The sequence below is a fragment of the Cordyceps javanica genome, chromosome 3, assembly GCF_051103115.1.
Source record: "Cordyceps javanica chromosome 3, complete sequence".
Classification (NCBI taxonomy): Eukaryota; Fungi; Ascomycota; class Sordariomycetes; order Hypocreales; family Cordycipitaceae; genus Cordyceps; species Cordyceps javanica.
The window spans coordinates 2,396,513-2,411,220 of record NC_139297.1 but is presented as its reverse complement, the minus strand read 5'-3'; the positions used below and the strand labels follow the sequence as shown (position 1 = coordinate 2,411,220).

Here is a 14,708-nt window from a genome sequence, read left to right as displayed (position 1 = left end):
AACTGGCCCACATGCTAGCTCACTATCAGTAGCTACGAACAGTGACTTGACGAACCAGATTTACGTCACGAGGGCGTTTCTGCAGGCTGCAACTTTGCGACATCACTGTCTCCCATCTTTGCCACCCTCACAACTTGAACCGACACGGCTCGGATGGCTTCGGAATCCGCCGTCGAGTATGTTTAACACAGCAAGCCGCCCGCTGCCAGTGGGCTCCATTGTCTTTTCCATCATTGCGCTCATCTTCGTGTCGCTTGTTGTTCTGCTGATCTTGCGACACTACCTGCCGCTTCGGTCGACACCGGGGTTCTACTTTGTGCCCATCTTCTTCGCAATATGGCTTCCATCTGTTATAGTACTCCTGGTACCGATAGACCTGGCCACGAGCGCAGGAACGGACGATGACGGGACGCGCGGGATTTGGCTTCCCCAAAGGGTCATTCTTGTCTCGTGGCGGATAACATACTGGCTCACGTTCGCCTTGACCTGGTTCGTATGACATGGCACTTTGGCGAAGTATTTGTTAATATGATACAGGTTCCTTCTACCGATTCTCGGTGAATACTCCGACGCTGGATACCGAGAACCCTACGACCGCCTCATGTACTCGCTCCGATCGAATGCACAGTTCTACGCTATTGTGCTGGGTTCCGCCATCTTTGGGCTTGCATATGTTGTGATACGATATGATGTGACCTATGATTCTCTCAAGAGTGTTGTGATGGCCTTGGCGTACTGCTGGGGATTGGTCTTTGCCATCTACCTCATGGGACACGGACTAGTCGCCATACCAAAGCGTCTGATCCGCGATGCCAATATAGCAAACAAACTGCGCCGGCTGCAGGCAAAAGCGCCAAAGGCATACGAAAAAATGGAAGACTCTGCGACGTCTTTGGAAGAGATTGAGGCCCAAGTTGCCGAGCTCGCGAAGCGCAAAGTCGGCAGCGCCGCCGACTTCCGCGACTGGATCGAAGAGCTGCAAGAAATCGCCAACATAGCCGAGGCGAGACCGCACGCCACGGCATTCGATGTAAATACAATGGACCGAACTGTACCGAACGTCATCACACCAACATACCTGGCCGACCTCACGCGGCGGTTGATTCGAGCGAAGCACGCGAGATCACGCTTCGTGCATGAGTGGCATGACTTGGTGAATGAGGCCGGGAAATCGCAAGAGATTTTGGACTCTGCAGCGTCGAAGAAGCTCACTTTCGGAGATGCATCACGCCATGCGGGGATATGGGACAAAGCTAAGCTGCTCAACCCCTATACCAGGTATTTATGGCACTATCAAATCGGGCCGTATATGCAGATAGGGCTTGGAATACTCCTCGCCTTGGCGTCTGCATGCATCATTTGGTCCGAAATTGTCAAGCTGCCTTTTCCTCATCTGTCAGTCATCCGTCTGAGCGTCATCCATCACTGGGTCGGCGACAAGGCAGAAGTGGGCTTTGCCGGGCAAGTCATTTCCGCTTTTTGGATCTGCTACATGTGTGCCGCCGCGCTTGTCACCATGACCGAAGTCAAAGTCTGGCGTGGGCGAGCACTCGTTCGGCGAAATACGGGCTACGAGGCTGCTTTTTGGTACGCCATGCAGGTAGCCAAGCTGACTGTGCCGTTGTCCTACAACTTCTTGACGTTTCTGTCCAGCGAAGTGTACACAAAGACTGCTTTTTACGGCTTTTTGGGACGCCTCATCGACTTTACCCATCTTGGCCGATGGTTTGATGATTTATTCCCATACTTTTTGATCATACCCGTGATTGCAGCCACGTTTGGCTTATATGGCAAAGCAAAGCGACTCTTTGTCGGCATTGACCTGCTCGATGATGACGAAGAAAACCTAACCGGCTATGGCACGGGCTCGTGGCGGGAAGGCCGCGATTTGATCGAGCGAGAGCTGGGCGGCGAGACCGCCCGCCGCCGTGATGAGTTGTTTGCGAGATTGGCCGTCGCCGGCGGCGGCGACGGCGGACGGGTCGCGCCTGTCCTTTCTGTACCGCCCGGTGAGAGCGCTTCCCGAGGTGCACCGAGAACGATCGGGGTGGCTTCGACGCCAGGAGCTCAGAGAACCGGCGCTTCGTCCCATCGCTACTTGGACGAACCGCCCGAAGACGATAGCTTGATCCAAATCATTGGCCACCGCATGAAGAATACGGTTGACAATATAGAGACGCCAAAGTGGTTCCAAGAGCTAGGGCAGGGCTTCAAGAAGCCAAAATGGATGGGCGGCGGCGAAGGTAGCGCTGGTGGCCAAGACAGAAGCGATATCCGAAGCTGGTTCGGTGGTAATAGTAGCAACAGCGGCGGTGGCCAAATTCGACTGTAATATTAGACTTGATAATTTTCTTGGTTTAGTTTAGCGAAATAGACTTCTTCTCTTTCACCAAGGGCATACCGTTATGGTACATTTAAACAGTCGACATCTCCCTTCGTTTGAAGCCAAACAGACGCCTCTGTATTTCCTAGGACGAATAGAGACCAAAGGAACATCTAGAAAAGCAGAACCTCACTCCTCGTGAACAACAATGATATCCTCCTCCCTCCCCCTTCCCTCCTCGTTTGCCGGGCTCTGGAAACGGATCCACCGCGCGCCGCGCAGCCTGTAATACCCCGTCGCCCGCTTCATCGCGCGCGCCCACCCCATGCGCTCCCTGTGCCACGCGCGACGACGCGCGGCGGCGGCCGCCACGAGCTTTCCGCCGCCGTCGTCCACCACACCACCCAAGCCGAAGCCTCCTCCGCCGTCGCCGCCGCCGCCGCCGGCTTCCACCGTGCTGGGCATCTCGACCCAGACGTCGGCGAGGCGAAGCTGGTCGAGGTAGATGACGAGCAGGGCGGCGACCGAGGCCGCGGCGCTGGCGGCCCAAAAGACCCAGAACTGGGGGCCCTCGGGCCCGTAGCGGCCCTCGATGGCCAGCACGCCGGCGACGACGGTCACGGGAAGCAGCACCCCGCCGAGGTACGCGATGCGGTCGAGGCTGCGCTCGTTGGCCGCGTCGCCCTCGTCGCCGCCGCCGCGCCGGGGAGCAACGCCATCTTTCTCCTCCCCCTCCTCGTCCTCCTCATCGCGGCGGCGGCGGTGATGGTGGTGGCGCCGCCGGTTGGTAATGGAGGAGGTGGCAGAGGCAGCACTAGCGAGTTGGATGCGCAGCTGCGCGCGCTGCGACAGGTCCGTCCACGCGGCCGGGCTCGCGTGCTCGACGAAGCGCCCCTGGCGGGCGCAGCACCGCGCGTCGTCGAGGTTGCGCTCGAGCGCCACCATGTAGCTCCAGAGCAGCCGCCGTGCGGCGCGGCCGCCGTCGACGTCGACGTCGCCGTCGCCGTCGCCGTCGAGCCGCAGCGCGCCGAGGTAGGCGGCCCAGCGCTCGTAGACAATCTCGGCGAGCATCTCATCGAGGGCCACGTCCTGCACGTGGTCCACGGCGGCGGCGAGCTCGTCGTCGAGCGCCCAAACGGGAGTGGGAGCCGGGCGGCTTCCCGGCTTGCCGCTGCTGCTGCTGCTGTCCACCTGCGGACGCGGTGAGGTGTGGTACCGCACCATCGAGCCGTATCGTCCGCCGCCGTCGCCGCTGGCCATCCCGTGTTGCAGCCCCGAGCGTCTCGTCGCCGCGTCCTGGTGCCGTAGCCGCGGCGCTGCCGGCTTGTCACGCCTCCGACTCGCCGCCGGGTCGAGCGGCGTGTCGACCAAGAGTATCGGGGTCGGCGACGAGAGCCACAGCGCGGCGTGGCGCATCATCACAAAGCTGCTGCTGCTGCTGCTGCTGCTGGGGCCATCGTTTCCATCGCGCGTGGTCGTCGATTGCTCCGGGTACCGCCACGTCCACCAGCGAGCGGTCCTCGCCCTGCCGCGCGGCCGGAACGGCTTCGCGCAACCTCGCGCAAACGCCTCCACAAAGGCGGCGTCGACGCCTGCGAGGCTGCGCAGGGCGTCGCTCACGCCGCCGGCGCCGTCATCGTCCGGGCGGCTGCTGCCGGCGCCGACGAGGTCGGGCCCACCGCGGAGCACGATGAGCTGCTCGACGCCGGCCGGCTCCCCGCCGAGGAGCTCCGAGCGCAGGTTGTCGACCGTGTCGAGGCGGTGCCGATGGTGGTGCGAGCGCGGCGTCCACTCGAGGACGTAGCCGAGAGGTGTGAGGCCGCCGTCGTCGGCACCGGGGGCGCCGGAGAGGCGCGGCGACGACGGGGGTTTGCGACGACGCTGCGACATTGTGTACTTGTACTTTCGTTGCTTTTGGGCTGTGCTCTTTTGCCAACGCTGACTAGTGTAAGAGCCGACCAGAGAATCTGGTCATATAAAAGGCTGCGTAGTATCGCGTTGATTCGAGAAAGAAAGAAAAAGAACTACCATATAGCCATAGTATATACCTCGTATCACTTGCCCGGCCTGGCGAGGCCGCATGTCTCTGGTGATCATGCAGCTGTTGCAAAGATGGGGCATTCTCGGCAAATTCGAATCATGCGACCGTGCAACTCACAACTCTTTTTCTTTCAATCGGTGCTTTCCAGCGTTTCTCCTACCTTTCAAGCGCACCGGTCTAGGGTTGCGGTGTATCGCGGCTCTGGGACGGATCATCCGCCCGTCCCAAGGTGGTCACGCGCCGCAAGCCCGGTCACCATGTCACCTACTCTCCCACTGGGAATAACAGCTGATAAAGATTCTCCAGGCATGAAACAGAAGCAAGAGGTCGCTATTTTTAACTGGATCAGATGAATCAAAACTGACATGCATATCGATAGATTCAGATATCACCTGTTGTAAACTGCAATAACTAGAAAAAACGAAACTCGGAAAAAAAAAAAAGACATATACCAGTCCCCATCTTGCCTCTCCATTTGTTCCCGGAACGCCATTCAAACGAGAAAAAAAAATTTGCGAACACCATGTTTTTTCTCCTTTTTTTCTTGATATTGCAAGAAACCCTTGACATATTTGGTACAATGGATCAATCAGTCAAACATGTCTGGTTCTCGACCTAGCTGAGAGGAGCCGCCACCGCTGCCGAGTGAGAACACGGGAACTGCCGGATTAATCCATCGGGTCGTTACAAGTGTGGCTCATGCGAAAAGTTAACAAAAAAATCAGGCTGAAATACATGAAAAAAAGTGCTCGAATGCAGCTCTAAACACTCAATGCAAAGTCGTGTACACATATCTGCTGAGGAGCAAGCCTGCCGACGACGTGTCGTGCTGCGGCTATGCTTGGATGCCATTTTGGTAGGTGTGGTGCTCATGATGACCGTGGTCATCGCCGTCATGGTGTAGAGTGACACTGTTAAACTCGAGGAACGGATCCGCGATTTCGTTGCCTGGCGTGGACAGTCCACTGTCAAGCGGGACACCAGGCATCTGCTTGGCGCCACTGATGTCGACGCTTTCACTTTCCTTGACGTTTCGGAAATTGACAGTATCGATGCCGCGACCAGCGTGGGGAACGATGGGGGGCTTCATATGGCGAATGAGAGCCCATTGCGTGGTGCGGAAGAAGGGATGGGCTTTAATATCTGATGCGCCGGCTCTTGCGCCGAGTCGCCGGTTTTCGTCCTTGATCAGAAGCTTTCGGATGAGGGACTTGCAGAGACTAGAATTCAGTTAGCAAGGCTAAACGGGGCGCAGTCGGTATACAAGACTGGGCGGTTGCTTACTTTGATATCTGCGGAGCTCCAGCGTGATCGGGGAAGGGAATATCCTCTCGGAGAATATTGGCAAAAGTGGCATTGCGATTTTTGCCCTTGAAAGGAGTTGTGCCGTAGAGCATTTCGTAGATGAGGATACCCAGCGTCCACCAGTCGACAGCGCTTGTATGGCCACTACCCTTAATAACCTCTGGCGCGATATATTCCTCGGTGCCGACAAAGGAGTTGGTCCGGAAATTGGCAATGCATGATCTGGTGTCGATGGTGGGGAGAGCGTCCGTACGCGCACCATTTTTGCCAACAATCATGGTTGGTTTGCCGCCGAGATCGGATTGTTTTGACAAATCGAAATCTGAAAGCATAATGTGTCCGGACTGGTGTAGAAGAATATCTGAGTTATGGGTTAGAAGATGGGCCATGATAGTGGCAGGATGCAAGTTGAGCTTACTTTCGGGCTTGAGATCTCTATAGATGAAACCCATCAGATGCAAGTACTCGAGAGCAGCCGTGACTTCGGCAGCGTAGAATCGTGCATCATCTTCGGGAATACACTTTCCAGGACGAGTCTGCAGGGCACGGAAGAATTCACCACCGCTGCAGTATTCCATGCAAAGATACAGGTGGTCTTCGGACTGGAAAGAGTGGTAAAGGGTAACGATGAATGGGTGGTTACTTGTTGCCAGAATTTCCTGCTCGGCGAGGGCCCTCTTGATCTTGTTGCGTTTGATCATTTCCTTTTTGCTCAAGACTATTCATAAAACTGGTTAGTGGATTTTGACGGAGGCAGAAGGACGAAGGACGAGGCATACCCTTCATTGCGTATAGACGATTGCTCTTTTTCTCACGAACAAGATAGACCTTGCCGACATCTCCCTTTCCGATGAGCTTAATCTTGTCAAAGCTGGCAGGACTAACTTCCACATTGCGGACCTTGATAGAATTGGAGCTGTAGGTTCGGCGGAAGGAGGCGCTGGTGGCTTTGGGAGGCGGGAGAGCGCTGAGGGTGTCGTCGTCCTGCAGTCCAGCGGCGTGAGCTTTGGCAAGGGCGGCGGCGGAACCGATGAGACCAACCTTGCCGGAGTCGGGGCTCTGAAAAACGGGATCCTTGCCGAGCTCGGCGGTGCCCGGGCGTTCGCCTGGGACGCCGACGACCTTGTCGGCATCGTTGACAAACATGCCCTGGGCATTGGGGGCGCTGGCGACCCGTCTCAGCCTGCGAGCGAGCTCCTCCTTGGTCTCTGCGGTGGCGTGCTCGGGGGCGCCAGCCTCGGGGCCGGAGACGTTGAGCGACGGGGTGTCGGGCGGGCTTGGGGGCACCGAGCCGTCGTTATGATGGCGGAGGCCGGGCTGGCCCTGGTGGACAAAGTAAGGGTTGGCGTGAGCGGTCGGGCTGATGGCCTCCTCGAGCTGGTTGCCCTCGCTAGCGACAGTGTGGGCACGAAGGCGGCCGACGGTGTTGCTGAAGGTGTTGTTGAAGAACTTTGTGTGGCGCGAGGGCTTGGGGCTGGCCATGTTGTCGGCGGCGGCGGCGGCGGCGCCCGTGTTGAGGGTGATGCCCGAGGAGGAGGCGCCGGAGGATGAGGCATTCTTTTCCTTGTCGCTTCCGGGGGATGGACTGTTGATGCGGAAGAAGTTGCGCAACCGGTGGCTGACCTGGCCCGAGGAGCCATTGGGATTTTTGGAAGGCATGGTGACGACGGCGACGACGACGACGACGAGCGGGCGGACAAGCTGAGCGTGAGGGAGATTGAGTTGATCTTGGACGAAGGGGGCGAAGATCACGCAATCGATGCCATGATTTGCCCTGAGGTGATGGAAAAGGGCGAAGGGATACCGGCGGTGGTTAAGTGGTGCGAGTCGAGGCAGCGGGAGGAATAGAGAACAGGAACGGGACGCCGATGATGCCAGCGAGAGGGGATAGTGGAGATGGCGCAGAGGATGGGCGTGGCAGGCGACAGGTTTGGTAGCGCATCTTTTTTGTCTGGCGCCAGGGTACCAAGTTAGGCTGGGTTGTTCGGGTCCTTTGCTGAGCAATCAGGGTTCAGCAGTGGGTGGTGGCAGGGCAATAGCAGTTGTCACAGGCGCTATAACACGTTGCTCGTACGTCCTCATAGTGGAGGAGTGTAGGTGCTACGGTGAGAGGTACTAACTAAGGCGGTTACGTATTCGTAAGGGTGTCCAGCATCTGTTGGCCCTGAAAGCCTGAAAGCTCTGAAAGCCCTGAAAGGGCCCCTGCTTGGTGGCAGAGACGACCAAATCCAACGGACGGATTGGCGCTGATCAAATGATAGTAGTAATGTAAAGGGGCGGAAGAAGGGGGGACTTTTCATCCTTTACAGTGGAACAGTGGCGCTACTGAATAGTACTAACTAACCCCTGTTGTTGCACACTCGGGCTGCTGTACGTCTGGTTACCTATCAGTACCTAGTTGCCTAGGTAGGTAGGTTTGGTAGACATCATCGAGGCAGAGAGGTAGGTAGGTGCCTGTATTATGTCTTATTGCAACTTTGCACATGGCATCAATAATCTGTCACTGCTCCAGGTCCTTATCCAGGCGTCATGCTCCTGCAACCTACTCAGTTGTTCCCCCGAATTTCATTACCGTCTTGCGAAAGGCTATCGCGCAATGCATTAAACTAGTACATGCGGATGTGGATGCTTGCCTGCTGCATGCCTACCTAGGTTGAGCCATTGCTGTACTCCTACTCAGTACGTACGGATTACCTGGACTTGACCTTGGGATCTAACAAGACAAGGCGCTATTTGTTGCCTACCTAGGTACCTAGGTACCTAATAACCTACCAACAGGTGGATAAAAAACATCGCCGGTCTACCCTACCCACACCAGCGACCTCGACAGCCACCTACGATTGATTTATGTATTGAATCTATGCCTATATAGCTTAAAAATTATATTTCTCTTCATAGAAAACGGACTACCTAATGACTTTATTCTGCAACTATTTTTTTCTATTTTCTTTCTATTTCTTTTTTATTTAGATGATATTAGTATGAGTGGTTGTTTCTTGAAGGTGGAAGTACTAAGGTGGACCGGCGATGTCTTTTTCCACCTGCGGCCTACGTAGCAGTAATTGACTCGGCATGTTGCAAATCAACATCAGCAATGGGATCTCAACAGCTACCGGAAATAAAGAACGGCTCATGGCAGCGCTCGGCAAGCCGTCACTCTCAACCTCCATCATGAACCTTTACTAAGCAAGACTACCACTACTCTGGTGGCCTACATCTTAAAACTACCTCACAACGTGGCATCTGCCGCTGCCCTACCTACTAACTAACTTATTACTTAATGTACCAACAATACCCAGCCTCGGTAGCCTGAAGGCTCGGCTGACTCGAATCATCCATCCATGCTTCTCCCCGGCTGCTTGGAATTACACTTAAAGAACTTTCTCTCTCCTCTTTTCTCCATGTCTCTCTATCTCTCCCTCGCCCTGCCGCCCTGTACAACGCTCCTTGGCTCCCTACTAATACTTGTCCCCTGCTGCGACACACTCGCGCGGCTACCCAGCTTTCCAACCCGCAAGCTTCCCGTTGTCCCATTCCACGAGGTCGTGCCGTCTCGGACGCTAGCGACTCGGGAGCCACCGAGCCAGTGACTGGCCCAGAACATGCCTTTGGTCAGAGACAGGGACAGGGGAGGGGGGGCTGTCTTTTTTGGCGGCTGCGTACTTTTTGTCTTGCAATGAGGCTCCTTCACTTACTGATGCTGTGAGGCGTTTGGCCTTTCTTCGGCGGCGCGCTCCATTTACTCTCCCCGCCATGTCATTTATCGTACCACTGCCTACATGCATTCCCGTCCGTCCATCTCATGCTCGCAGGCATCTGCATGAGAAGCTCTGAGCTGTTTCATCCCCCTGTGTGCATTGCAACGCCAACTAGAGACCCTGTCCTTGCAGCACCCAGTTGCGCCTATGCGCACTCGACTGGTAAGTACCTAGCTTACGCGTAGTTACCTGGCACGCCTAACGTCCAGCAGCCAACGTTGCATGCTGTATCTTTAATGTGACTATTCCCGCTTCGAATGTGGAAAGCACGCACTTGCATCACTCGGGCTTGGTCCAACACGACAGATAGTCCATGCAGTTAATAGCCTCCAGCAGCCAAATACGCGGCCCCTGTCTCGTTCTCAGCCCTGTCCTTGTGCCGCGTCACATACTTGCCAGCTTTTGGCCGACTCAGCCTTACGACAGAATTTTCAAAAGTTCCTAACAGTCAGCAGCTCTGGTTACTCCTTTCCGTCGAGTCAGAGGACGCGTACAAAGCCTCGTCTCTTTTTCGTCTGCACTGACGAGCCCCCAAAAGACGTTATCGGGCTCCCAATGTAGAGAAAAAAATATTTTTTTTTGAACATCTCGGGCCGCAATTTTCATCACCGAGATCTTGGAACAATTTCCAGAGTACCGTCTGGACTATGAAAGGGCTAAATGATAATGTTCTCATGCAATGGATTGTTCTCAAGGTGGAACGCTAAAGTCATACGGATGAAGGATTTGCAATGCATGAAGCGTTCAAACGCCCGACTGTCGAGCTCCAGGTATCACAGTCCTGATCCCATCGCTTCGCCTTCAGATGTACCTGACGACTGCGATTCCAGATTCTCATCTCGTCGCATAATGAGCTCCTTTAGTTTCCTCCTGTTGCTCCTGTACGTCGGCAGGTCCTCAACCTCCTGTTCCCGTGTCGATGGCGTCACTTGGTTGCCGTCCCGGTCTTTCAGGAAGTCGGGTACGGTCTCCCGATCTGCGGCCAGCTTGATGCTCCAGTCCCAACGGTTCCTTGGCCCATCGCCGATGTGCCAGCTCATGGGTACCAGGTGAAGCTGCTCCAGGTGCGTGGCCAGTGCCTCGCCGTCAAACTGCTGCGCGACTGACATCTGACCACATTTACCCCACAGGCAGCGGTGCTGCCGTTGAGGTCTGAGATGAACCACATAGATGTGCCGGCGGAGTGTGTCCATGTTGTGCAATTCGGCCTTGCAGCCGGACCATTCGCACAAAAAGCCCGTGTATGTTGGCTTCAAGGCGAGATAGAGCTCCCTCGGCGGCGGGGACTCTGGCCGGGCGACAGTTTTGCGGCGACGCTTCAACGAGTAGTTTGGCGTTTGCTTCTGTCTGCCAGGGCGACCAACAGTCACGGCTGGTCTGGCTCCAGGACTGCCGAGCATTGTGCTGGATGAATGGGCAGCCCTCCACCCCTTGGGCCGGCCTCTCTTGTTACGCGGTGGCCCATTCTCTGCTGTGGCGTCATCTAGCTTTGGGTCAGCTGCTGTATCCCGCCGCAGTATTGTAGCAAGTGCCTTCCTACCTTGGATGGTGACGTTGTATTCGGAATACTCGTGCACCTTGATTGGCGACGTACCCAGTACCACGGATACCGGTCCCGGCGGCGCCAACATAGATGGCCGTCGGCGCGCGGGCTGTGCAGCGGGAGGATCCGCTGACTGCACCATCTGAGCAGTCGCATGCTGATAGGCTGTGTCGGGTACAGCGACGACTTGGTGTCGTTGCCCGACATCAACATCAGGGCGACGGATGTTGGTGGGCGCGGCAAGGGCACCGGGGAAAGGCGCGTATCGTCCGTCTACGTCCATCGTGGCGCCACCCGCATCGCGCCCGTGAGCCAGGCAAGCTTGGATACAACGGCGGTGGCGGCGACGCGGGCTCGGAAAATTAAGCAAAACTACCCTCCCTGTATAGTTATCACGCAGTGGGTATTGAGCTGTTTGGCTGCCGCGCCGCTGGCCTAGTAAAAGTGGGAGGCTGGAGGCTGGAGGCTGGAGATTGGATGAAGGTTGGAAGTTTGGTCTAATAAGTTGGGTACGTACGGAGTAGTCGCACCAAGATTGGAAAGTCGACGAGTTCCACACCAAAGCACAAACGCAAAGCACAAACGCAAGGCACAAACGCAAAACACGCACACGCACACGCACACCAACCGACCACCTATTGGCTTACCTTGGTGCCCTGCCTTGCCAACTACCTTAATTAGCTTGCCACGCACCGCCAACTAGCGAATTATCTCTCAAACTCTCTCCCTGCCCACACCGACCAACGCGGACCGATCATTAGCCCCGAGTCGTTGTTAGTCTCCGAGCCTTGGGGCCCCGGCCACCCGGTCTGACTCTACGCTGCTCATCGTATCTCGGGTCGGGTCAAGGTGCGCGGAGCTCACCCCGCATCGCCTTGGTGGTGGTGCCGTCGCCTTCGCCCCTCCAAATGCAGCCATTGCGACGCATCGAAACAAGCACGCGCACAGAAAACACGAAAACAAGAAGACAAGAAATAAAAGAGAAATAAAAAAAATCAACAAGCATCCAGCCCAGTTTATCAATCGGTTTCTTGCACCATGTATCCGCGGCCCCCGTAAAAATTCACCGGGGCACCGCCATCATCAGGGCCAGGAAGCGGTAGCCTGCTCGCTAATAACTAACGGGGAAGGCTGCCTGACTCAACGTGATCCGGGTACATCATGCGAGCGATGCCGAGTCACTTCATTAGCACAAACAAGCACAAAGAGTCACTGCACACGCACGCTTTTCGCCAGGCTGACGCCAGGCTCTACGTGTCGAAACTAGAAACGACGTGTACACACCTACAGACCGCCCAAGTACCAAGCATGCATCCTCAGATGCCAGTATTGCTGGCTGGCTGGCTGGCTGGCTGGCTGCCCACGCGCCGCCGCCCCATCTCCTCTGGCCAAACCCGTATCCCCATCTAATATCAGACAAAGAAGTGCCGAATTAGGCGCTTTATGCCTAGTCGATCGGGCCCAGTCCAGTTATACATGCCGCATGCAAAGCTCATGGGTGCCTGCCCTGCCGGTATCCGAGCCTACCTAGGTAATATCCGTGAGGCCCCAGGCATCCCTCCTCTCATCCCTCTTTACACCCATTCTCGACGCCTTTGAATCAAGTCGTACACCATGCAGAAGAAATCTCACCCGGTTCTCTCCCTCATAATACGGCCAAACTTCTCACCAAGAGGTGACGTCTCGCATCTCTCCGTGTCTTATACCATACCCAAGTCGGCCCTGACTGGCTCCAATCCTCACTTAAACTATACCACTTGGTTTGGCAACTTTGCCGCCCATCCTTACTCCGAGTCCGACATATATGCCACAGACTCGGCAGGCCGCTTGCCATTCATCTTCGTGGACGAAACAAGCACCCTGCAACAATGGCGCCTCGGCCGAGATCCCGTCAGCGACTTGACCATGAAGATGGAGGTTTTCCCTCGCAATGTTGATGTTCATACTCCGCCAGGCCCAAGGGTCGATTTACGCTCCGATCAGGGAGGGCTCATAGGAACTGGAGGCTGGTTTCTGCCTCAAGTTGCCCAAGGCAGTTACTACATTCACACTGTAGACTGGGACTTGTCAGTGGCGCCCTCAGGAACTCGTGCCGTCTGGACCTATGGAGAAGGCCCCTATCGTATCGAGCAGCTTGGCACCACCGAGACGCTGTCACGCTCGGTCTTCATGGTTGGACCTATCCAGAGCTCCCCGCCAGGGCCGCAGCTGCTTCCTTCGCCAGGCACTTGTGCTACCTACTGGTTCGGAAACCTACCACCAATTCTTCAACGCCTCAGAGGCTTCAACACAGAGCTGTATGCGCCAATGGCGGATTTTTTCCAAGACTTGGGTGGCTCGTATCGCGTTTTTATCCGAACGGCTCCCCGCGGCTGGGGCGGATCCAGCTTTCTCGGCAGCTATATCCTCGAATACAGTGACTCCATATTGGAGGCTGCAGATGAAGAAGTCACAAGTCTGCTTGCGCATGAAATGGTGCACAGCTTCACAGCTTTGAGCAACGAAGACAATGGCGAAGAGAATGCCTGGTACATTGAAGGTAAGCGACCGAGCTTTCTTGTTTGCAGCGGATCTTTTGACCAAGAAATGACAGGTATTGCCGACTATTACGCAACCTTTCTACCCTACCGATTCGGCCTCGTCCCACCATCCTATGTAACGAAACGGGTCAACGCTAGCTTGTACAGATACTATGCGAACCCGGAAGTCAACATCTCCATGGATGATGCGCTGAAATATTTTTTTACGTCTTGGTATTCCGAGTGGATACCGTATGATCGCGGCTTCGTCTATCTTCTCTTGGTGGATGACCAGTTGCGACGCTTGCCTGGTCAGCCAGATTCGAATTCGTCTGGTCTCTTTGACCGGATTGTCCTAGATCTCTCCGCCAGGTGGCGGCGAGGCGAAACGGTTCAGCAGAAAGACTGGCTTGCGAGTGTTGCGTACTTTTTGCAGGGCAGAGTCGACTCTGCTGCGCAGCTACAGGCTGTCCTGAACGGCAGACCCAGCATTAACCTTGCGGGCCGACGGGTGGGATCTACGAGAAACGTGCTTCGGGAAACGCGGCAGCCCGTGATCCAGTTTGGATACAGCAGACTGTCTGCATCGAGGCGCATTGTCGAAGGCCTGGTGCCTGGGTCGCACGCAGCGCTAGCTGGGCTGCGTAACGGCGATGTGATTATAAGAACGGGCTCTACCACCGAGGCCGCGCAAGATCCACTCGCCAAGTATTTTGTTGTGGTTAACAGAGACGAGGTAGAACTGCGGATCGAGTATTCTCCGCGCGAAGACCGAGAAGTGCCGTGTTGGCTGTTGGAAAGCTTCAAGGAGGACATTATACCCGCGAGCTTCATACGTTAGTTGCCTGCTTGCATGGGGCCACAGGCACCAATTTAAGCTCCCGCTCGCGAGTTCGTCATTGACATTTATTTATTTATTAGCTAATTACTCCAATCTCTCTCTAATCTCATTTATACCCTCGATCAGTCAAATCCATGCTGAAATCGTTACAAGCATCTGGCGCCTTGAATAATCAATATCTGTGTACCTTGCAGATATAAGATATAGTGCTTCAGCTGAAGTGGCCAAGTGGGCTTCTGCCTTCAGCCTCACCACTCTTATTCCCGCCTTGTTTCTGCAGCCCAAGTTACTTTCTGATCGTTTTTGGTATATTTATTAATTCTTTCTGGAAAAAAAATTCCCCGCCCTTCAACCACCTCTCTGCCATCACCCCATGAC

The 14,708-nt window shown here is 55.5% G+C and overlaps 5 protein-coding genes across 5 annotated transcripts; 2 read left to right on the top strand and 3 right to left on the bottom strand.

The window, feature by feature from the left end:
* Positions 1-178: 178 nt before the first annotated feature.
* Positions 179-2,332, top strand: V2A60_004936 (LMBR1-like membrane protein-domain-containing protein; the record flags this gene model as incomplete). The annotated part of the gene is made up of 2 exons (XM_083256250.1): positions 179-489; positions 538-2,332. The coding sequence occupies 2 exons, from the start codon at positions 179-181 to the stop codon at positions 2,330-2,332; spliced, it is 2,106 nt and encodes a 701-aa protein (XP_083112376.1).
* Positions 2,333-2,512: 180 nt separating this feature from the next.
* On the bottom strand, positions 2,513-4,213 carry V2A60_004935 (uncharacterized protein; the record flags this gene model as incomplete). The annotated part of the gene is made up of 1 exon (XM_083256249.1): positions 2,513-4,213. The coding sequence occupies one exon, from the start codon at positions 4,211-4,213 to the stop codon at positions 2,513-2,515; it is 1,701 nt and encodes a 566-aa protein (XP_083112375.1).
* A 986-nt stretch (positions 4,214-5,199) lies between these two features.
* On the bottom strand, positions 5,200-7,328 carry V2A60_004934 (kinase-like domain-containing protein; the record flags this gene model as incomplete). The annotated part of the gene is made up of 4 exons (XM_083256248.1): positions 5,200-5,584; positions 5,649-6,030; positions 6,088-6,387; positions 6,449-7,328. 4 exons carry the CDS (start codon positions 7,326-7,328, stop codon positions 5,200-5,202), a joined length of 1,947 nt encoding a protein of 648 aa, XP_083112374.1.
* Positions 7,329-10,200: 2,872 nt separating this feature from the next.
* Positions 10,201-11,253, bottom strand: V2A60_004933 (uncharacterized protein; the record flags this gene model as incomplete). Its single annotated transcript, XM_083256247.1, has 2 exons — positions 10,201-10,910; positions 10,968-11,253. 2 exons carry the CDS (start codon positions 11,251-11,253, stop codon positions 10,201-10,203), a joined length of 996 nt encoding a protein of 331 aa, XP_083112373.1.
* A 1,331-nt stretch (positions 11,254-12,584) lies between these two features.
* Positions 12,585-14,330, top strand: V2A60_004932 (uncharacterized protein; the record flags this gene model as incomplete). The annotated part of the gene is made up of 2 exons (XM_083256246.1): positions 12,585-13,509; positions 13,564-14,330. 2 exons carry the CDS (start codon positions 12,585-12,587, stop codon positions 14,328-14,330), a joined length of 1,692 nt encoding a protein of 563 aa, XP_083112372.1.
* Positions 14,331-14,708: the final 378 nt, after the last annotated feature.